At 42.7% G+C, this 24,932-nt stretch overlaps 1 protein-coding gene across 6 annotated transcripts in view; it reads left to right on the top strand.

The window, feature by feature from the left end:
* The window catches only part of CFAP61 (cilia and flagella associated protein 61), a 294,815-nt gene that overhangs the window by 153,600 nt on the left and 116,283 nt on the right, over window positions 1–24,932 (top strand). For all 6 annotated transcript variants that reach the window (XR_011430676.1, XM_001489672.6, XM_023626019.2 and 3 more), the window contains one exon: window positions 15,594–15,721. Coding sequence is in view for 5 of the 6 variants with exons in the window: in XM_001489672.6 (XP_001489722.2) it covers window positions 15,594–15,721 (128 nt within the window). In the remaining variant the exon portion in view is untranslated. The remainder of the gene's footprint in view (window positions 1–15,593; window positions 15,722–24,932) is intronic.

The raw sequence follows: 24,932 nt of genomic DNA, 5'->3' as shown, positions 1-24,932 counted from the left end.
TCTCTTTTCCAGCTGGCCTGCCCTCTGGGGACCCACCTCCACTGGAGAGCAGATGGGGGATACAGCCTGCCAAGCCCAAATTCCAAAAGAATCTCCAGGCCCTGAGTAACCAAATGCTTTTTGTTGTTGTTGCTATTCAAATATGGATTTATTTCAACCATGTAGAAATATGCATGTGTATGACAAAAACAGGAAGGAAGTATATACAAACAAAAATTGTTGTGTTTAGTGCTAATATTAGAGGGGATTTAAAAATTTTTTTCTTAATATTGTTGCCTTTGCAAAATAGAACATAATGCATTTCAATTAGTCTCATATTTCTTTTCAAATAAAAAAGTGTGCTAAAAGTGAGAACAACCAACCTAAGTCAGGAGAAATATTGATAATAGTTAGCATTTGTTAAGTGTTCCATGTAAAAGGCGCTATTCTATATTCTTTATAAGAATTAGCTCATCGAATTCCCACAACCACCTATGGTCTAGGGACTCTTCTTATTGCCATTTTGCTGATGAGGAAGCAGGCATGCAGAGGTTTTGTAATTTTCCCAAGAATATACAGCCGATAAACCACAGAGTTAGATTTCAAACCCATGTCTTCTCAGATGCTTCTTATGAACCTCTCTGTCTCTGTCTCCATCTCTCTCTGTGTCTCTGTCTCTCTCTCACAGACACAGAATACATACCATCACCATCCAAAAATGGCCCTGGAGAAGGGCTCACATTCCACATTCCAAGAACGTCTACGCATATTCAACTCCCAGAGCACAGAGGGTGACAGCAGCCTAGTTTCGTGGAGTTCCGTTCCTCGGCCCGCCTCCCCTGTCCAGGTTGCTCCACCATGAGCCAGGAGGGTTTGTGCCTCCCTGAGCCTGCTTCTCTCCCCCACCACACCATTTTTCCAGGAGTCCTGTTCCTTGTCCACGACTCTGAGACACACCAAGTCTGGATTTGCCTTTTGTAGACTCACCCCCTGCCCCTGTGTGGGCAGGCTCTCTGCCCCGGCTCCTTCCTCACCCTGGGCCCAAGGCCTCTTCTGCATCGCTGGTTAGAAAGCGTGGAGGTGGAGACTTAATTTACGTTGTTCGTTCTGTCAGTAATTATCATCTGCTGACCACATGGTGAGCCCCATTCTTGGCACTGGGGCTGCAGCAGTAAAACCTTGGACAGATCCCTGCTGCCTGGTGCCTGCGTTCTAGTGAGGGAGGCAGACAACGGACAGACAGACAAGGATGCCCTGTGCCAGGTGGCAGCAAGAAGAAAGCCCAGGAGGCCGTGGAGGGTGGAGGGGCCTGGAAGACCTCTCGGTAGGGGTCATTTAAGCAGAGACCTGATCTTAAGGGGCAGAAGCGGGTGTGAGGGCCAGGAAGAAGGAGCTCGCTTCACTTCTCCCTTGATCCTCCTCAGAAACCCAGCCTGTCCCCGGGCCTGCCTCTGGTCCCTGGGTGAGAATCCACTCTGACAGGGGCACGCTTCCCCTGGCACACACCCAAGGACCCAGCGTGGGTGCTTTGACTTTTATTTCGTAGTTATCTTAAAGAATTTTAATTTAAAATTTTAACGAATTTCATGCAGGAAGCCCATCAGATGCAATTAAAACATTTCCAATTATGTTCTTAAAACAAATCCTCCCCTTCTTTTCAACCTTCCACAGCTTGCTCACAGCAGAGCTGGAGCTTCGTGGGCTTCTAACTTCCCTTGAAATGATGATTTCTATTTTTAAAAAAGAGGGGGAAAACCCAGGTGGACTCAGATAACAGTTTAGAATTTCAATATCCAAGTATTTGAAAAAGGTTAAATATTTTACCTAGATGGCAGTTGGCTTCCAGGAATTCCTAGGGAAGGCATTGTGTCTGTTTAAGAAAAAATGACAAAGTAACCGCTATTTTGAAGGCTCTATTTAACAGATGTGTAGAGTATAGAAATCTATGTATTATTAAATAATTCTTTATAATATGTTCAAGAATAAGCAATTTGTAAGCCTGTTTACGTTCTCACCATCTGGGTGCATTCTGTCACCCATCTGTTTCATGTAATTATGTAATTATCAATATAAGGAAAGAATAGGTGATATAATTAACAAGAAAAACTGATCCACATTGAAGAGTAAAAATGACATGCATCTGTTGAATTGCTTTTTGTTTCTCTTCCCTCATTGTTCACTGTGTTTTCGTTTCACAGTTGCATTCAGGCTGTCGCCTTGTATCACACCCTCAGGAGAGCTGTTTGTGCCATGGAGCTCTGTCTCTCTCTGTGTCTCTGTCTGTCTCTGTCTCTCTGTCTCTGTCTCTGTCTCTCTCTCTCTCTCTCTCTCTCTCTCTCACACACACACACACACATAGTGTAGAGAGGCAGAGCGATTAACAAAGTATAGGAACTGACACAACTTTGAACGAAATGAGCAAGGCCTTCTTGATGTTATTCTTTGATTCTCTAGCACTGAGAGAGTCCTAATAGTCATTTCCAGAACATGTAGTATACCGGCCAGAACTCTAGGAAATATCTACATTAATTGATGACAGACGGAAGGACAGGACAACTGTGAGTGACCCTTTCATAGAATGTTGGACAGACAAACTGCTTTAGAAGAATTTCCCTACTTGGTGCTTGTGTTTTAACATCAAGGCTCAAGCAATGCATACTATTTCATAACAGTACAAGAGTCCCAGTGGGTTGGGTTAACTTCCACGTAATCCCACCAGAGCTAGTCACTAGAGTGTTTCCTTTGTGTAACAGAGACTTATGGAACACAGAGGGAACTCAGGCGACTTCCTCCAATAAGGAGACAATGGAGGGCAAGTGGCCACCCACCCCTCTGTTTGCCCAGGCCAGACTCTGAAGTTCTCCTCCCATGACTTGCAACCAGCAGAGAGACGCACGCGTGTTTTTATGGAGGGGGCATCGCAGTGATCTCTCCACTCCTGTGTCGCCACCCCGAGCCTAATTCTCCAAAGGACAGTGCTCACCAAAGGGGTTCTTCCTGACAACTGGGGAAACCAACATCGCAGACTTAAGGTCTTGACAAAACCTCAGATTTCAATCCTAAGGCACACAGAGGGGGTAGTCCCCTAGACCCCTTTGGATGACAGTCACTATTGGAGATGAAGGCACTAAATTATTGACACTTCCTTCCACTGATTCAATGGTCAGGAGCAGGGGTTCCATGCAGGCCTCCTGATGTGTTCTGTAGACTGTCTTCTGCCTCCCTACAGGGATACACCACCCAGAGAGCTCTCACCTGGTTGCTGTTAGGGTGTGTGCCTGGGAAGGGGTGGGGGTAGTTGAGAGAGGGAAATCAGAGTGTTGCAGCCCATAAAACTACAAAACAGCTCTCAACATGGAATTAAACTTCACTCACAAACTGAGCTAGAAATCTCTAAGTCAGTCATTTCTTGACTTCTGCCTAAAGCTATTTTTTTTTAAACAATGCTGCTCACTAAAAATAGGACTTACTCTGTTTCCTCTTGCTAGGTGATCATTTTACATGTTGAGGTTGTGTTGTTTTAAGAATCTGTCCTCCTTGCAGCATCGCGTGACAGAGCCTCTTGAGCAGTCTGTCTTGGTCCAGGCGTGGCTTGCTGGCTGACCTCCTGCCTGAGGAGGTTGTGTCAGGGCGGTCACTGGCTTCCCACCTTCATTGTTCTGTGTCCAGGAAGATAATAAATAACTAGTTCCCACCTAGGTTTCACTTTGTTCCTTTGAGTCCAACAGTATTCTTTGATAAATCCTCTACAAAGCCAATAGCCGTCTCCCAATCTATCTGTAGTTTGAATTATTTCCATGGATTTTTTTTTAAAGCAATGGATAGCCATAGAAGAAGCGTATAGGAGAGAATTGCTGGGCGCCCTGTTGGGAGAGCATTTTGAGTCAGTAATGGGGGACAACTGTGGCTAGATTACTCGAGGGATTTGGTTGGTTTTGACTTTAAATTTACTTGTCTCCGCAATTCAAAATTAAAGAGATTTAATTGCTACCATAACTGACTAACCCATTAAGGGTTTTAAAGGGAAGGATACCATTTGATTCCTAAAGAACCTTTCTTTTGTCATTTCTAGTTTTGAAAAGCTTTTAACAATAATTCTTTTTTTCAAGAAACTTTTCAGTTTATATTTTTGAATATTTTTTTAACAAAAGAGCACAGAGTGGTTGTTCCTCAAAAGAAAATTGTTATAAAAGAGCTATTTACATATATATATATATATATATCATATTCAACTAAAAAATTAAAATTAAAAAATCCTTGTATTCTATTCTGAACCATATTAAAAATCATTAAAGCTTAGACTAAATGGTTTTCATTTAACCCTCATAAGTGGCATTAATTTTTCAAGTGGTAACTGTTGCTTAAGATGCTATTGTGCCTGTGTGATAAATGTTTAATGATTTGGTAGTACATGCATGGCTTAAAATCCATTATTTATTGCACCTTCTCTTGCCTGGCAAAGGTGACGATTTTATAGCCCCAGCAGTCATGCAAACACATTTATACCAAACCGACGACTGATAATAAATTTCCTTACTGTAAATGTCAGTGGGTTTCATGTGTTGCTGCCATTACATCTTGTTTGGAAGCTGAATGCTACACAGTTATGGGAGGCGCCAGATGGTGTCATTAACACGAACGCTGGGACTGTTTACCGCTGACATGCATGTGACAAATTAAAAGTGCGGAGCCTGTCTTTGCACTGAAGCGCGATGTCAGTGGTGCACAGGTGTAAAGACAGTGCAGTATGCTTGCCTATTCCCTTCCATCTCACCAAGAGGGATTTTAGGGGTTTAAAAAAATAGTTTTTGTTTGAATATATAACAGAGTGAGCGAAGGGGAACATTTTCCCAAGGATTCCTGCTTGATTTTGTGTGTGTAGTCTCAGACACCCTGAAAGTCACACCTGCCATCCCTTAGGTGGCTCCCTCATGAGTGGCAAGCCAGCTTCCCTTTTAGGCCTCCCAGGCATGGCATGGCCTTTTGTACTAATTAATTATAGCAGGATTGTTATTTCTCTGTGTGTGTGTGTGTGTGTGTGTGTTTTGGTAAGTTCAGATATTTTAAATACCTAATATTTTGGAAAAGTTTCTGTTGAAAGCATGGAATTAGTATTTCTAAAAAGTGCTGTCAGAACCATCAGGAATTGATTCAAAGAATGAGGAGAAGAAAAAAAAGTAGAAATTTTCTATACCAATTTTTTCTGTGCAATGGGCTGTTCTTTCCACAAGAAACAGCAGTGGAACCAAGACATTTACTTTCCCTGGTCTGATGTAAAATATCTGAACGGCTGAAATTAACTCCCCATGTTTTGTTAAAATGTGTCTCTAGTTTTGCTCAGCACTGGCCACTCCCATTTATCATATTTCAGTTTCCTTCCTGTTGAGGTTTCTGCTTAGCTCTCTACCAAGCTCTCTTTTCATTTCCATTTAAAAAGAAGCTGGATTTGTTTTATCCTCCGTGCAAGTCCTTGCCTTGAACCAAGAGGCTATCCCATTGATTCTGACCAAATTCTTTTGAACTTTGTTTTTAGCCTTGGCATTCTCCATAGGAATTTTCAGAAAGGCTTATTCTTTCAAAACAATCGTTGTGCATTGCTCTTCAAAAGCTGAGTGAACCTTTTGGCGTGCAGAATTTTAAAGTCATGTGAAAGAGAATACAAACCATTGTTTGTGTTGAGATGAAAGAGAGATGCTTAATTTCTTCAGACTAACTCGGAGATACAATTGGATGTTAACAGAAATAATGAACCTAATTGAAAGACTCAAAGTGTTCATGAAGGCACACCTTAAATAGAGGCATGCATTTTAGCTTGCTTATGGAGCATGCAAGAGTGTGGTGAAGATATCCAGGAGGAAAAAGAAAGAAATTTCAGGGAGACAGCAAGATTGAAGACTTGTTTCTGTGGAATAGTGCTTGCTTGGACAGACATTCTCAGGAAATGAGTTCTTTTCTTCCACTGCTGTCATTTTCCTAGCAAATGAACCAAAAGCCTAAACTAGTGGTACAAATAGCCATTACCCGAGCTGAGCAGCCAGCTTTTGCTCTGGGAGAATAGACAGTTCTTGTCTTATTCCATGCCTGCAGGTGGGAGGTGGCGGCAAGGATGCAGTTGGTCATCAGCTGTCTCTCCCAGCCTTCTCTCCTGACCCTTCCTCCTCCTCTTGTGTCCCCTCTGTCTCTGCTTCCCATATTGCCAGGCAGGACCATTCTGCCCTCTGGGGACATCATCTGAAAGTGCTGTTATAGAGACTGATCTGTACCTCAGTGGGACTGTCACCCTTCCAGACCCTCGCACTGGCCTTTCCCTCTCATCCAGAAGTTGTTCTGTCCCTTGTCCACCTGGAATATCTTATTGATCCTTCTAAATCCAGCTCAGCTGTCGCTTTCTCCAAGAAGCCTTCCCTGACATCCGAGACCAGCCAAACTTCAGCTGATTGCACAGCTTCCCAGCTGGGTCCCAGAAGCCCTGCCGAGCTCAGCACAGCCTAGCTGCTGACCCACAGAATCAGGAGGTGAATGAATGCTTGTTCTTTTCATCCACTCAATTTTGGATTGACTTGTTACACAGCAATACACTGCCCTTATCACATGTGCTGCATTGTATCTGTTTATGTGTCTGTCTCCTGTCCTGATGAGAATTCCTTAAAGACAAAAACCAGGCCTCATTCTTACCTCAGCACTTAGGCCTGTGCTTGGCACATGGTAGGTGTTCAGTGTGTATTTGCTGAATTGCAATTGTTGAATTAAGCTCTGGGTTAAAACTTTGACGGTAGAATTTCAGGGATTGGGATACTGGCTGGGCTATCCTCATGTCCTCAGAATTGCTCCGTATATACAACTGCCTGATCCACCAACGAGTTAGACTGGCCTTGTTGCTCGAAGGTTGATTTCACTGAAATATTTCTTTTCTAGAGTTGCTTCTCCAGCTGGGGAAATGACTCTATGACATAGTAACTCTTTGCTATATATTTGTAAATTGCTTCTATGGGAATAAGGGCAGATTCCAGTCTACTTTGGGATATTAAATACAAAATATTTTAAAGCCTGTGGCTAAATATCAACTGTTCATACATCCCAGATAAACCACATATCCTACCCGTCATGATTTGGGATGGAAAGAGAAGGATGGCTTGAAGGCCTCTTTCTTTAAGCAAACGATGTTCAGACAGATGATACTTCACACCTTCTCCGGAAACCATCCTCTAAACAATACAACTCTTTTCATTTGACAAAAATCTCAAGAGAATACGTTTATCACCAATAATTTCATATATTTCTCTGATTCCTTACCTAATTATTAAGACATTCAAATTCTATATTATAAACATATATGCATTTTGTGTTTAATATACGGAGGACCATTTTTGCCCTTGGATACCTGTAGGAAAACGCTATCATTTCAGAATGACATTATTTAACAGGAAGAATGCCTTCCATCACTTTTGTAGTTGAGTATTTTCAGATTACATCGTTACAAGGGGGTCTTTCACGAGGAAAGAGGAGGTGAGAATGATTGGGCACCTAAGATGTTGTCAGTCTGTTTTTTCAAGAGATACATATGTAATGTAGTAGTAAGTTGTGCTTTTAGAACAGTGCAAGTCAGGTAATGAATTCTGCAAGCCATTTCCCTGCCATGGATTGGCTTCATTCCTGCCTTTTGCTGTGTGTCCAGCCAGAGAAGTCATTTCTCCAGTTTGTGGCTGACACTGCATTGATAGTGATCCCTCGAGCGCCGAGTAGCTGAAACATGACAGACAGGATTTGATTAGAATGCTGCAGAGGCTCAGAGGACATTTCTAAACACTTGACACTCTTTAGGTGGGACGGGAGGGACGTGGAGCTATTTGAGCTTCTCTTGGTACATGTGCTAGCGTGCCCTGTATTGGGGATCAATGAATCTCTGTGTCACCGAAAAGCCAACAATGGATCTCCTTTGCCAGTGTTCATGTATTGCATCAAAGCAATCAAATTTTTAATGATTATATGAGCTACTTGTTCAGGGCTATTATTTAACTACAAACAAGTGAATTAATCACCTTTATCAAATCTAAGATGCTATCAATTATAAGATGTACCTTTATTTGATGTGCCATTAAGAAAAAAATGTGGCCAATTAAACTGTCACACAATGTCTTAATGAGAGTCCTGAACGGAATGTAAATCAGTCGTATAAGTCTTATTGCTTTGAAATTTCTTTCATCTATTCAGAGAGGAGAGGCAATTTACATTCTCTTCAACTGCATTGTTTGCGGTTGGATGGGAAAAAAACTTTTGCATGTTTTAGTAACAAAGATAACACGACTTCATCTACTTGTGGGTATCTGTCATCCTGTATTTGCTCCTGTAAAGCACTCGATTGTGCATTGCAAGAAAATGTGGAATTACAGCCATTCCTCCAATGACTAATATTTGCTTCACTAATATCAAATTTGCACCCTGCTGCTCAGTTTCCAGGCCTTTATGGGAACACAGTAAGTGTTCATTTCAATGCCAAATCACGCTGTAATCTCTTTGAAGACATTGTCAGCAGCAGTTAAACTCAATACATGTTGTCACATAATACACACGACTCTCCAGAAGTGATGACAACAAACAGCTATGACCAAGACACCCATGCCCAGGAAAGGACAACTGTGTCACTGCTGCTACCTGGCTGAGCACAGTGGTTAAGATGACATTGACTGTGAGGCTGATTTCAGGGATGCTAATGTGGGGAAAATGTGCATCTTAGAATTGATGAAATCCAATCAAGTCACTCAATTAAACTTCCAAAACACTGTTTTTGTAATATAGATATATAAGAATGGTTGCAAGTAAGTGTCATAGGGTGGTAATAATGTTAACTTTTTAAAATGTTTGCAAAATACTGGTAATAGCCAGGTGGGGAATATGGGTGTAGGTGAGATTGGAACAGATGGACTTGATAAGAGAAATATAAGAAAAATGGAAGTTAAAGAAATGTACTGAATAAATTATAGAAGCTTAAGAAACTTACAGAAACTTAAGAAAGACCACTAGTTCCCCCCTATATCCATTCCTCCCTTTAGCCTTAGTAAGGGGACCTCAATTTTGTTCAAGGCAGCAATGCACCCAACTAAGAAAATATATTTCCCAGCCTCCCTTGCATCTGGCATGACCATATGAATCAGTTTTGGCCACTGAGATGGAAGTAGAAGTAATTGGAATGGGAGTCTGGGAAGGCTGCTTAAAAGGAGTGGCTCAGCTTGGAGGAAAGTCATTTTTTTCTTTCCTCCCTTCTCCTTCCTGCTGCCTACAATGAGGACATGATGTCTGCATCTCCAGCAGCCAGCCAGGCCGTTCTTGAGGATAGAAGCCTTGCCCTAGGATGGAGAGTTAGGCAGGTAGAAATCTGGGTCTTTGATAAGTTTATGGCATTGACTCAATGGCCCTGGACTACATATTTCCAGATTTCTTTTGCATAAGAGAGAAAGTATCTTCTATTCTATTTAAGCTACTGTTTTCTGTTTAAGCTGGGTTTTCTGTTGTATGCAGTCAAGTCCAAAGCTAATTGATACAGGAACCCTCTTTCTTCAGCTAGGATTCAATCTATGTGGGAGAATGCCATAAGAATCTATTAAGCTCCCACTGTTTGCCTGGGATAAAGTGAAGAATGTGAAGGAATTAAAGTCTTCATTGTCTTTAAAGAAATAATAATTCTTCACAGGTAGTACTACTGATAATTTTGCAGAGAAAAGATTAGTGCTTCATTCACTTCCCAAGCGTTTGACAAGTGTGAGTGTGCCTGCTGCAATGGTGGGAATGCTACAGTGAGCAGATCACACAGGAACTACAGCCCACTCTTTGCCCCATGTTGCATGGTTTTGAGTATGCCCTTTTCCATGTTGAGAAAGCAAGGCAGAGCACGTCCTTGAGTCCTCATTGCTTTCAGCAGATGCCGTAGACAGGACAACGTGCATTTTTCTGAAGTGCTGAAGCTAAAAAAGGGAACCTTCCCCAACAAAAAGAAAAGTTAAGAGAATCCTTCTTACAACGAGGCTCAAAACCACGGCATCTTCTTGACAGCCTTCTCACGCTCTGCTGGGCCATAGGTGATGGCGTTCACATCATACTTCTGAATGCTTTTAATAATTTCAGCAGAAAGGCTTTTCAAAATTGTGTTTTGTATCTGTGGAAGAGATTTCCAACTTATTGGTTCTTTTGTAGGTGTCTATATCTCCCAACCCATTTTTTATTTGGTAAATATTGCAATACTTTCCCTCCGAGAGGTAAACTTGGGAACTTTGAAACTAACGCTGATATCTATAGCACTGTCAATCTGTCATCATTTGTTTTAATAAAATTGGGACACAGAGGGCTTCTCAAAAAGAAAAGAGAGAATGGAGAGGAATAAGAAAAAAATTACATTTATAAAGCAAAAGTAGCCTTATTAAGAATGTCAGCAATTCTATTCCTAATGGCTTTGAACCTCTCCGTCTTCCATTTCCTTGCATGGACAGAGCTCCCTTTGAAGTCTTTGGAAGCTTTCTGAAAGAAAAACTATATATACATGGGTGTGGAGCTGAAAATTGAGCTCATTGTTTTGCCCTTTTAAAATGTGTTTTTCGAAGATTTGCCTTTCATATTGCAGATGGGAGAGAGGATGTGCAATTTTACCTCGGGTAGCATCTTTGCCTGAAAAGCTCAAAGTATTTGTAGACGTTTTTAAATGAATAGTTTCCATGTTTGCCTGCTGAGGAAGGCAGAGGTTTGTGTAATTTACTTCCATTTTACACCTGAGGAAACTGATATTTAAGGAAAAGAGGCTCAAAATTTCAACCAGCAGCAGAATTAAGAAAACAAGCCCAAACCTTGCCACCAGGCTAATGATGCCCAGGCTAATGATCCTGACGGTTGAACGTGACCTCCAAACGAAATGGTATCATTAGAAAAAGTTCACCATAGATAGTGTCATGTTTCATTTTAGCATGAACCTTGCATTTATTATGAAAGATCATTTCTATTTATTTTGACTTCTTTCTAGTTTACTGGTCTATTTGTAATTCTACTGACTTCCGATTTGGGTCTATTATTGAAAATGAGTTTCAATAATGCTTTTGTAGTCATTCTAACTCATTCTAAGTGTATAAGAGAAACCAAACCAGATGGGAAACACAGAACTCAAGTCTATGTATATCAGATAAAATTATATTTTAACTAATTTTTTGTACACACGGAACAATTAACACCATGCATAAAACTCAAAACTGTGTATTTAAGATCTCTTGATAACTGTATGTGAATCATGGTATAAACCCAACTGAGCATGTACATAACATCGCTTTTACTAGAAAGATCAAATTTAATCCTAAATAGTTCTAATTATATCTGAATCATTTGTTTGGTCATTTAAGCAACTGGAAAAGAACCAACTGAAATAATTTGAATCAGGAGAAATTATGTCAACATCCTTTAAGAAGGGCTCATGAAATGCAAAGTTAACATATCTATTCTTTCATCATTTACCGAATGTCCAAAAGTGTAAGGCAGGAATTGTTCAGGTAAAACAAAATCCTCTAAAACCAAAGATGTCGTTCCTGACCCCGGGAAGCAAGCAGTCCAGTCGGAGGGCAGAAGACAAGCCAAATGAGTTAATAAAAGCAACCAAAACCCCCTCAGTGGCTCACTCATCACATGTACAGGGTCTGCTCTTCCAGAAGCTCATAGGAAATTACCGATAAATAGGTTAAAACTTAAACATTTGCTCATTTCTATTCCCTATTTTGCTCATCTCAACTCCTCTCCCACCGCCCAGCTGACCTTTATTGTTGCTTCTGTCTGAATCTTCCACACCCCTCACCTCCCCCACCTCAAGCCCAGCTCTAGAATCCCCTAACAGGGGTTTGCGGTATTATCATTCCTTCTCCTATCTGAGGGATGGAACTTAAGGTTTATGTTTTAAACTCATCATCAATTTTAAGGAACGTTTCTTTTAACCTTGCAAGCTTATATACCATGAAATATGGTTTATTCCTTCTTGCTGGGGTACATGTTGATCTCTACGTTTAAAATCATCCCTTTGTCTAAAAATGCTAGCCTAGTGTCTTTAGAAAAATAGAATCATAAATGTCTTGAAAAGAAATGGAAGTAAGAATCTGATCTCCCACCCATATTATCACTGGTATGGTATGTAGTTAAATAGCTTACAGAGTCTCCTCTGTTTAATCTTTGAAATAATTTACTCTTACAGGGCACATTTAATTTCTGTCTATAAAATATGAGTCAATAGATAGGGTTTTTATTTATACTTTACTATGAAGGAGATCAGACCCGAAGCAGGATCTCCAGTGCACAGAACACTTTTGCTACGTGTTCAGACCACAAAAAGGAAAACTGGCTTGACCCAGAGAGTTTTCTATAGCTGTTTTTCTCTACCATGAAAACCTGTAGTTTGAAGGAACATAAAGGAAGGCCATGTATTCTGCTTTCCTTCAAAAATGACTTGCACTTCCTGCTTATGGGCAAAATAAACCCTTTATACAGCGGCAGACGCTGTCTTCATTTGCAGTTGTCACTGAAAGATGTTTCCAGGCTGGGAAGAATTTTTTTCAAGGTATTTAAAAACCGTCTATCCTAACAAAAGAAAAATGTGGTTTTTTTCAGGTCACTTCATCATACCTGAGGATGAATATGTTTTTAATTAAAGCCTGGGCACAAAATTGGGTTTATTGAGAATCATTGTGATCCCTGATCACTCTCCTGAGACACCCACAGTCGTTGGTACTGATGCTAACTCTTGACACCCAGAGGCCACTTTGTGTATTCAGTAGTTAGAAAGGTGATTTCTGAGGCCTGGCAGCTGTTGGTGTTAAAGCTGTTGTGCGGGAAACAAAAGCCATTCTGTTTGTTCCCCAGCTGCCTTTGTATCATTGATACAGGAGCTGTTTCATAAATGGGGTATAATTCTCTACCATGGAATTTCATTACTGCCCACGTTTCAATATTAACATATGCTTCTGGACAGCAGTGGGGAGTGTCTGAACATACCTCCTATGGAAGGAATCTTGGGTTCTGACCTCTGTTAAGATGCTTGCATTTTAAGTTTGTTAATTAGACCTGCAATTGGATGCCATCATACCAAGATCTATGCTTCCTATCATCTTGTAAGCCACCAGACCCCAGACTGGCTAGAATGAATTTCCTGCCAGCCTTCTTGTGTTTGAAATTAATCAGAACACAGTACATGGTGGCACCCACATGTACCAGTACTAACTAGTTTTCTCTCAGAATTCCTCATCGACCTGTCCTGGGACATTCTCATAGAGCAAATCAAAGCTGATGTTTATTTGAAGAACAGACACTTTTTCACCCAAACGGTATATTCATTATTGTCATTTAGAAAGTATATCGTTTAGGAAGTTACATATAAAAGAAACTAACTGGCCCAAACAATCAAGGAAATGCAGTGGGCTGTGTCATTCTCCCCAGCCGTTCCTCCCTCCCTGGGCCTTGCCCTTGCTGTGTGACTTTGAGGTTCCTCCCACTACAGGTGGGTCTACTTCCCCACCTTGTGACTGTTGGGCTCGGCCCCGGGACTTGCTTTGGCCAGGCTGAAGAAGTATTGCTCATTTTCACTTACTCTTCTTGCAATTCTACCACTGCCGTGAGAAGATCATGCCTGAGCTATCTCTCATCAAAAAAGATGAGAGAGATGTGAGGCCAATCTGGAAGCTGTAGCTCGGAGCCAAACCCAGCTGAGTCCAGCCTACATCAAACTACTCCCAGCTGACCCAGGAGTGAGAATAGATGACAATTGTTTTAAGCCAGTGCATTTGGGGGTGGTTTGTTACACAGCACTGTTGTGGCGATAGCTGACTGATATTTATTGCTCATATAACTGAAGAGTCTAAAGGTAGCATGGCCTTCAGGTAGAGTTTGAAAGGAATTCCTTTTCTCTTTCTCTGTGATTCTCTTGGAACTTCAACCCAGATGATTTCCCTTTTTGTGGCATGATGACTGTATCATTTCAGTCTTAACATCTATACCCTCTCCCATTCAGAAGGCAAGGAGGCTTCTCTTCTCCAAGCATCATAGAAAAGCCCTGGGCTTCACTCCAATTAGGCCAACATAGGTCATATGTCTATCCTGGGCCAAATGTTGAGCAAGAAGGGTGGGATTATGCAACTGGCTTATGCCAGAGTCCCCTCTTAAAGATGGGAGTGGGCTCGATCTCTTTTAAAATCTATGACGTGCCTCATTAAAAGTGAGAGTGGGGATGGAACAGATTGTGAGAGGCACCAGTAGTGTTAATTATGGATAGGGTCTAAAATCTCCAAACTTTGTTTTAAATTTCTATTAATACATTATTTGCCTCAAGACATTCTTCTACCTCCATGTTGCTTGGCTACCTAGAACTAGAGAGAGGGCTTTATCCTCTAGATTTCTCATGTTACCTGGCAAATGGCAAAGCATGTGGCCACACCCGTGCCACCTGAGGCACTGGAAGGTGGGTGAGAGCCCAGCTTTACACAGGACTTTACTAGTAGCCCATTAGACTCCCAACTCCTAGTATCTCAGCATTTTAAGAAAAGTAAAAACAGGTTTGGTCTATTAGAATTTGAAGATGTCTGACCTAGAGGATGAGTTAATGCTGATGTAATGAGAGTTTAACTGAGTGAGGTGCATTGGTAAGGATGTCATTCCGCTGACTTCTGGCCTCCACTGTTTGTGATGAGAAGTCAGCTATAATTGTTGTTACGGTCCATACATGCAGCAAGCACCAAATAAAAGCATGTATTGAATTAATAAATTAAAAATAGAAGCAAGGTCTTCTGACACAGTCTAACATTCTTTCAAGAATACCCCACCACCTTTCTGTAAAACCTTCCTTTGTACATTTAGCGCTCCTACTGAGGCCTCTGTGGGAAAGAGAAACAAACTATCGATCCAGGTAATTTTTGCAAAAAAGACATCAAAGTGATCACAGTTAATTTCTGTGCTTCTAAGAGAACTCCTGACCCAAGAACGTCTAAAAGATTGAACAACTCTTATCATCCAACATGTTTTTGTCATTCAACAAATATTTGTCCTTCTACAAATATTATTGAACACCCACTGTGCACAAGGTATGGTGTTAAGTAGTGCGAGGGATGCAGAGTTGAATAAGAGATAATACTTGCTTTCAAGTACCCAACTTTTATAATCTAAAATATATATATTTTATATATAATAAAATATATAAGAATATAATCTTGTTCATGGTTTCAGGGAAACCCGGGGCAGAAGGATAGACTTGGGACCTTTCATGAAACTACAGATTCTCAGGGAGCAGTTTTTCTGTCTTCTTTCCTTATCATCTCTAATCATAAAGGGCCTCAGTTTTACATGAAACATCTGTTGGCAATAAGACCAAATGATCTAAACCAAACATTTTGATATGAACCAGCCTAGGTATTAGCTATATTCCCATATCCTTACATTAATTTCTTAAAAATACTTTCCCATAAATTTCACCATGGCTGTGCCTGGGCATTATTCAGTTTGATTTCCCGGTAATGTCCTAGTTTAATAATCACACGTAATTGCCAATTTGGGAGTGCAGACTCAGCTACGTTTTCTTCAAGTCCCTCTTTTCTCTTTGCATTTTTTTCCAGTTGAGTTATGCCTTGAACCATACAAACAGAAAACTAACGTTGGAACCTAAAATAACTGTCAATGCCAAGATCGTTGTGGTTGGTGCATCCAGTGTTGGAATTTCCTTCCTAGAGACCTTGGTATTTTGGTGAGTTGTTTTACTTTATTTATTTGTTCTCTTCCTATACTTGAGAGGATCCCTTGAAACAGACCTGAGTTTTTTTACCACACCACACACGTTGCCTATGTGGATTAATGAATCAGTGGAATATTCTAGACCAGGGGTTAGCAAACTGTAGCCCCCAGGTCACATCTGGCTTTCCACCTGCTATTGTAAATAAAGCGTCATTGGAACACTACCATGCTTGTTTATTTACGTGCTGTCTGTGACTGTTTTCTTGATACAAGAAGATCTGAGTAGCTGTGACAGACGCTGTTTGGCCTACAATGCCTAGAATATATGTACTCTCACCCTTTCCGGAAGAAGTTTGCCAACCTCTATTCTATACTAGTGTTTCCCTTATTGGTCAGATCATAAGAACCACTTAGAGTATTTGGTAAGGATGCAGACTCCCAGACCCTGCACCAGACATACAGAATCAGAAACGCCCAGGGGAGGCTCTGGGAATTTGTATTTTAACAGGTGCTCCATATAATCAGGCAGGTTTGGGAACCAATTTTGACTTTATGCACCTCCAATAGGATTTTGGAAATGGGAGACAGGCCAAGGCATTTCTTCCAACCCCTGTGTTTTGGGTGCCTGGGTAGAGGGTAAAACCCTGCAGGGACACCTGAAGCCTGCACGTCTCTTCAGATGCTATTTTCTATTACCCTCAAAGCAGTAAACCAGGTTTCCTTTCAGAGCCCATTTTCCTGAGAGATGGTTCCTGAGGCTTCTCAGCTTCCTTTGACTAGCACTCCACAAGGAGGAAGAGCCATGAGTTACTGTCCAAGAACATGGGTTCACAGCCTGGCATCACCACTACCTGACACGGAATCCTAGATGCATTGCCTAACCTCTCAGACTCAGTCTCCTCATTTATTTTTTTAAAAGCCTTATGGACCCTGACTTTGGGGAACACAGACTCCTGGAATAAAAGTGCAGTTTTTTCCAAATCTGTTGCTCAGGATCACATGAGAAACTTTAGCTACTGTTCAAAACTGCAGGTGCTAAGAGGTAAGTGGAAAATGGGAAAGAGCAGCTCCCCAGTGACTCCTCTGGAAGCCAGCTAAGTTGTGAAATGTTAGACAAGGAAAGAGATGGAGGAAATGACCCCTAAAAGGGTTTTTGCCTGGATCATGTGGAGACAACCTAACCCCAAATAGTTATTTTGCTCATTTGACGTCACATTAACCAGATAAAGATTTTTTTCACTTTCCAGCCAATTTGTTCAGTTATCTGGAACATACCCTTAGTTAACCAGAATAAGTCTCATGTCACTATTGAAAATAGCAACAGGGTTCATAGGCTTTCAATATTGTTGTCAGTCTACAGCAAACTTTCATGGCAAGAAGGGAATGATGAGAAGTGCCCAGGAATATCCATTTTCCTGTGGATACCACATGATAGTCTGAGGGGTCACTTGTTCTGATGAGTCTCTTTATCAAAGACTCTGAACAGCAAGTTATGTGCAACCATTTTGAATGATGAATTATCAGGGTGAGTTGTGAAATGATAGTAGTCAAGAAGTTATCATAAACAGGTCTTAAATCTTAATTTAGCTATATACTTAGTCATTATGTTTTATTTAAAATGATTACATTATATACATATAATTTTCTTTTTGTGGAATCAACTTAGGTTTAATAAAGACAAGCATAAATTTTGTTATAAGTACTTGGTTGATTAAATTCCTCAATCACCCAGAGCTTTTTAAAGCATTTTAAATTACTCATAATTCTCTATCATCGTTACGCAGATTACATACACTAAAAATACACTGGCATCAGTTTACAGATCTCTAATCCTTAAGAGAGGAAATAGTTTTCTCATTATTTTCTCTAATTATTTTAAATTAGCAGTCACCATAGTAACCTGCTGCATATTTTACTTTACCAGTTTTAACTGCCACTTGAACTAGAATTTATAAATGATTTGAGCTGGAATGAAATTGAAGAAAGAGTTTTCACCAAACACTGACCCCCAATGTATATTAAATCCACATTTCGGAGGCGAGAGTTAGAAAACTCCCCCTTCTTGTGCTCCTGCACTGCATTATCCAACTCAGCTAGGGCAACAGAGTTCCTGGAAAATCCATTTGAGGCCCAGTATAGCGACTTCTTTTTCCAGAAAAATCTGGCTTTTTCCAAAAAATCTGGTAATCCTGTCTTTCACTGACAAAACAGACACAACTCTTTGTTCTTCTATTATTTACATGCAAAAAATCACAAAGCACCTTTGATCTCCTCTTCAGTGGACACCAAAAGCAGTCCTTGCATGATTTCCTTTCCCTTGTCACATGCTTCACCCTCCAAGTGCTAAGGTGCTAGCGGGGAGCTGACGTGATTTGACCAAAGTCACCAACTAACGCACCAGGAGACAAGCTCCGTGCGAGGAGGGAGTAGCGAGCGTGATGTTTGGATTGTTTTCGGTACGACAGTCTCTCTGGTCCTCAGCTGCTACCCAGCCACAGCTACGTCTGTATGGACGCATCTTCTTGTCTGACTGTAGTCCTGTGGGTTACATCCTCTTCTTGTCCTTACTAGGGCAAGTCCTCCTGGGCCCTCCCATGCCAGATGACATGTGTGACAAGTGTTTTGCTAGGGACACATACCAGCAGATCTCCCCATCCTCCTCGTCCTGGTGAACCCTCCAGCACTGGCCTGAGGAGTGGCGGCCCTGCGCTTCGAGCTTTCTGCAATCTCCATCAGCCCAGCCCTCCCCAGGTCCCTGACTGGCTGGTGGAGAAGGGCGGGGGGAGGGGGGAGGATAATTCAGGGTGGGGTTGAGGCTCAACTAATTTGTGCCCTCCCCCCGCCCCCTCCACGGATCTTGGGAATTTGTCTTCTGAGGGCACTGTGCCCAGCAACTCCATAGGGAGCTGAGGAGAAAGCATGTTCAGGCCCCCACACCCCCTCCTGCAGCCACTGTGGGCTCTGGCCACATAGGCATCCTGGCCTTCCTTCCCCATCACCTGTCCCTCCAGGGCATGGGTCGCATGGTGGGAACCAGGAGCTGAGCAGGGGAAGGACAGCAGGTGAAGAGCCAGGACCAGGGGAGGGGCTTTCTTTCGGCGGAAAGTGTAGAGGAGGAAACCTCTGCTCATCCTGTGATGTAGAGGGCAGTGAATTGGAGGGAAAGGCAGCTCCTAAGACATTTTCCTGTGAATTATCTATGTTCTTCACCAAGCCCAAGGCATTCGAGTGATGGATCTGAACTATTTTAAAATTGCCGTTCTCCTGATTGATAGGTTGTGTTCGTTCAGCTGCCCTGGCTCTTTGGAACTGAAAGTTCTTGGCTTGGGCAGTATAAGTGTTTCATATACATTATCCTTCTCAGTACTTCTATTAATAAGACTCTCTAAAAACCCAGCCACTGGAAAGAGCAGAAAGAACTCATCCTCGGCCGTCAGCCCATCTCTGCTGCCAAGTGCTATGGCCCTGACAGGTGGTCCTGTCCTCCTCACTGTGTGGATGGAGGGTCCCGGCAGGGCACCCCCACGGTCCTACCAGCCTGGAGGTGCTATGAGGCTAGGACCTCCACGAAGCCTGTTAGAAGTCTAAAGGGAACTCCCTGCTCTTAGATCAAAGGCCGCGTCGGGAGGTGAGCTTCTATCATCCGTCAAGGGAACACTGTTTCCGGAAGGAGGGCTTTGCAATGAAGTCTGAAAGCTCTTTCAGGAACACAAGAGGCCTCTTTCCACAAAGCTGAGAAAGTTGTATTTTTACCAGCCACTTTGTGCATCAAATCTAGCCTTGCTGAACTCTGCAAATGAAATACTTTGAATATCTCAGGCTTTCCAGAGAAGTACTCCAAAATCATCTTTAAAAAGAAATATGGAAATGCTATACCAAAAAAGGGGCAGGAACCAGGTCTACAAACTCATCTTATGTTTTCTGTCCTTTTTACTCAAAGTGGGGCCTGTGGGCCAGCAGCATCAGCATCGCCTGGGAGCTCATTATCAACACAGAACCTCAGGCCCTGCCCCAGTCCGTGTCCCAGATAGATAGATATTTTCCAGAATTATACAGAACAGCTTCTTCACTGTCTCTCGGGCATCATCTCACTGAGCTGAAGCAGTTATGATTTTATTCTGTTTCGGTTCATGTGTCCCTATGCTTCTGAGTATTACATTCTTTATTCCTGATTATGGAGCAGTTCCTTTTAATCCGTTATTTTAAAATCCTTCCTAATTCAATTCTGATGTAAAGAATCTCTTGACGTGCCTGTAACGGCACTAGAAAAATGCATCAATGAATCCTGGGGTGGCAATACCTGAAAGCAGCCCCGGCTGGCATCCCGATGACCCTTTGAGTGACTAGAGAAATACACACCTTGATTCACAGAAAGCGCTGAAACCTGGGCTTGCCCTTGTCTCCCACTTCCACCACTGGGAAGAAGTTTCTCAAAAAACTGACCAGATATTCTCACCAAAGGATGAAGTTTCCGATTTTCAACCTAGACATTGATCCCTCATCTGATCGGGTGTGTTGAGGTAACTAAGAATAGCTTGGAACAAGGAAGGCATGTTTGTGAAGCTACAATTTGTGGCCGGATGACCATAACTCCTGTTATCGGGCCGTGCAGGACCGCACAATATCCGGCACAGCTGTGGGGTCTGGCAGCAGCCAGCCGAGCGCTTGCAGCTTAATTAGGCTTTTTATCTTTGCATTTGTCTGAGGACATCTGAAACCTTCAGTGTGGCCTGTCACTAATTAGGTGACTAATTAAATAGTTAGTGCTTACTTGCTGATCTCAGAGCTAAACCCTGGTGAACAGGTTGATGATTGTTATTCTTCCATACTGTCAGTCTCTGCCACATAAATTGATGGACATTTGCTCTCTCTGATTGCCCTTTTGGTACCAAGGCGAATGCAGCGTGGTGGCCAGGCCCATGGCATGTGCGGTGCTGCCCTCCGCTGTGCCTAGGGAACAGGCAGAGATCAAGGGGGCAGGTGGCATCTTGCCATATTGTTATGTTGGCATCACAATGAGACCTGTCAGGGGCTGATACAGAGACCCTCCGGTGGCTGAGGTGGGGGTGAGAAGGATGGGGACAGTTATGTGTTAGGCTCAGAGGCCCACCTCGCAGGCAGAAGGATATGACACTCTGTCACCAGAAAATAATATCCCGGAACGCTCTCTGGTGTTGCTAATCACAATCGGGTTTCCTAACCTGCTTCCAATATTTAAATGTAACTAAGGTTAAATGAAAATATCTTCATTTACTCAAAGTATCCACTCCTGCTCGTTTCAGGGTAACTTTTCTTATCTCCTAAGACCCCTTGGAGAGACTCCCAGAACAAGAGAAAAGCAATCCTCTTTGAACAATATTAGGCCTTTTTGGGGGATCAGATTATTGTCATTTTTTGTGGGTTCTTTCGGGTTAAGGGCGTTAAGTAAGTAATGCATTATTTATGATCCCACAAAGCGCAAACCACGTCTGTGGACTGAGTGATAGACCTGCCCACACAGTTTTCATCCTCTACCATCAGATCATTTTGAAATGAAGGCATCAGCACCTGTCTTAGTTTACATTCCTTCAAAAGCTGAAAACAAAGAATTTGGGTGGGAGTAGTTTAGTTGGGAGCAATCCTAGGGAACTGCCTGAGAGAGCAGGGAAGTGAGATGGGAAAGGGAGAAAAGTCAACAGAGCCCCCAAAAGCATTGTCAGCAGGTCACTGTGGGCAACTGGGGCCCCCGGAGGGATTCAGCTGGAGGGGTCCCTCTGCCGCGTGAGGAAGCTGGGTATTTACCCACCATTTCCTGTCCTTATTGTTGCATGGACAGCCTGGACTGTTCTACCAGCCTGTCTCTCAAGCTTCCGCAGTCAGAGGATGCCCCCAGACAGAGAGGCAGGAAAGCATGAGGGTGGCAGAGCTGTTTGCAGGCCATGTGGGCGGGCCCCACAGCATCTGTGAGAGTGTCCTTACCGTCCCAGTTTCTTTAGTCTGTTCTCCTTTCTTCATATTCACACCGGTGCCCTTTAACAATGCATGTGGGCATAGACAAAGGCAGAGAAAGGCAAGGCTACAGAAGACCGTGACGAGAGGATTTCGTGGCCAGCTCTCTTCCCAGGCATTGTTGCAGCTCTAAAGAGAACCCCAGGTGTACTACTCTGCCAAGAACCTTTGGTAGAAAAAAGATGGCCTTTGGGGCCTGTCTTGGCAAATGTTTTGTTTCTACTTTGGAAACGAGATAAGGTTAAGTTAGTAGTTTTCAAAACACGGTCTGTGGACCAGCAGCCTTCAGCATCACCTGGGAACCTGTTAGAGGTGCAGATACTCAGGTCCCACCTTGCATGGATTGAATTGGAAACCGGGTGGGGCCCAGGGCTCTGCATTTTCATACCCCTCCACGGCGTCTGAGAACTGCTGAGTTAGGGTGTAGCGGAGAGAGTCAGTGCTCTGCCATGACTGATGGGGCCCGGGAAAATCATCCAAATCTGTGAACCTCCGTTTTTCTTGCCTGTGTAATGGGGAAGTACCCCAAAATCTCTCCTCCCACACTGGTGTGAGGGGTAAATAAGGTAATATATGCAGAGCATCTAGAAAGGCTTAGCACTCAATACTCATTAGACTGACACCTCCCCACTAATTAAATTTGCATATCCGGATCCCTGGTGAGAGCTCAGGATTGTCTTTCCAATGAGGCAAGTGATGGGGACATAGGGTTTTTGTAAATGTGGAAGATGCTCCCTTCCCCAAGGATTAGGGATGAACCAGAGGTGTTTCCTGCCAGCAGCTGCATCAGCTCCTTGTGAGAGCTGCTCCTCTGGCAAAGACATTCCCTTGGAGTTTGCTTAAAATGGCCACCACCTCTGGTTTAGTCAGGAGGACCTAGCAAGCAGCCCAATGCTCTGTGGTGTTTCTATTTTGCAAAACTGCTTGACTCTAGAGGAAACTGGAGTTGTGCGCTGCCCCTTTCTCTCTCCAACGAGACTGAGGACAAATCCAGATCCCTCATAGACCAAGGGCTTTCACGGTCTTAGGGGCCACATCTGTGGCTCCAACTGCCCCTCACTGCCTTATAGGCTGCCAGTGGATGTTTCTTAGGCCTCTTCTTGATATTTGGATGCTAGAGAATACTTGAGTCCTCTATTCTGCCACTCACTCACCTCAAGTTTATCATGTAAGTCTTGGGGTCCTGAGTGTACCCCCCACACTAAGTCTAGGAGTTCCACTGCATTAAAGAAAGAAAAAAGGCCAAGACAAAGATTTCAGTCCTTACTCATGTCTCTCAAGTATTTACTGGGATCATATACTTCCTTCACAGAAACTTGTATTAAACTCTACCCTCCTTTCCTGAGCGCCCCAAAACCCTGGAAGCCTCTCAATTTTCTCTCCCTACAGCAGCAGTTCTCAAAGTGTTGTCCCTGAACCACCAGCCTGGACATCATTTGAGAACTCGTTAGAAATACAAATTCTCAGGTCCCACCCTGGACCTGCTGCTGTGTTTTAACAAGCCCTCCAGGAATTTACTCGGTCTTCAATGCCACTCAGTCAATGCCATCTCCACCCTACTGTCCCCACCTTTCTCATATGCAGCCTCACTTCCGAAAAGACAAAGGACACTCCTCGCCCTCAGCCACAGCCCCAGCCCACCTCAGCTCTGAAGCCACTGGTCACTTTCTTTCCTCTCCGCAGACGCAGACGGAGGATTAAGGCTTTAACCCCCACCCGCTAAATTCTTTTATCCTGGTACAAACACATAGAAGTGTCTCCAAGCACACTCAGGGAATAAGGAAGTATCACACTGGCCCCCCTCTTGCAGCGTTTGATATTGGGTGGAAATTTGGACAGGAAGCCTGGACCATGGGCATGGGGGCCCTTCCACAGAGGTGCCAGGTAGCCATCCTCTCTGGGAATGGGGGCACTTAGGCACGGCTGGCTCCTGAGCACACGGCTTCTGAAGACTGTTTACCTCTAACTGTAGTTCCCCGAAGATAATTCCTTTCAAAGGGATAACCAGAATCTTTCCAACATACCAACATCATAAGGCACTTGGGCTCGAAAAAAACTGCTTTGAATTTCCCTTTTTATTTTGAAAAATGGTGGTGGAGAAAAATGTTGTGAATCAGCCCCCTAGACATGGGGTTAGTGTTGAGTAACTCTTTCTATAAGCAGCAGATTGCAAAACTTCCCGACTCAACAATTCTGCACATCAGAGCTACTTGCAGGGGCAGGGGTGAGGGGAGGGGCTGGTCATAAAAACACAGTTCCCTGGGAGGGCACAAAGGGGGAAGTGGTGTACCCACAACAGGACTAACAAAAATGTACAACTGAAATCTCACAAGGTTGTAATCTATCATAACATTAATTAAAAAAAAAAAATACAGTTCCCTGGGCCCCTACTCTTGGGGTTACAATTCAGTGGGGCTGGGGGGGGGGGGCGTCCCAGGAATATGTATTTTTAACAGACTTGCCAGGTAATTCTGACATGCAGCTGGGTTTAGTAACCATTTATGTATACATTTCCTCAAAATTGGCAGTGTTATCTATAAGGAAACCCATTTCCCCCTAGAATTGCTCATTGTAACTAACCTATTTTTATGGGCTTGTTTTCCAAACCACATTTTCTAATTCTCAACAAATCATATAACTTCTAATTCACATCATTACTTCAGGGCTTACTAGGTCTACTTATTAACTTATGAATCATTATATAGCTGAGGTTATTCCCGCATGTTCATAGTATTTGCATGCTGAATTGGACCTAGTAGAAAGCATTTCACAAAGTTTCATACTTAACTTATTGCCATTAAGAATGAAGGCCCAAGAAGATGTGTCTGCCCAGCATGAGGCAACCTGCGCATGTGGTGTTAATAAAGCCTTGCTAACCGCCAGCGTTTGCCCAAACCATAAAACCCTTCCTCAACTTCCCCACCAGATGTGATCTCACTCTTTTTTGAATTCCCATAATGCTTCATTATTCCCAGAACTGATTGATTTGTGGCTTATATTTTGCCATCTCTTACATCTGAAGGGTTACTGACTAGTCTTTTGTAGCTACCATCTTGGTATTTACAGCTTGTGTACGCTCAATGTATATAAATATATGCTCAAAGTATAAATGTATGATGACGTTACTTCATATATATATCTGTATAGATGAAAAGATCATTAATAATTCCCCCTAAATCATAAAGCAAAACTAAATTTCATTTTAGTTTATTTTTCCAGAACTCCCAAATTTTATT

Source organism: Equus caballus, chromosome 22 (assembly GCF_041296265.1).
Source record: "Equus caballus isolate H_3958 breed thoroughbred chromosome 22, TB-T2T, whole genome shotgun sequence".
NCBI classification, from domain to species: Eukaryota; Metazoa; Chordata; class Mammalia; order Perissodactyla; family Equidae; genus Equus; species Equus caballus.
This window is presented reverse-complemented; position numbering and strand designations above follow the sequence as displayed.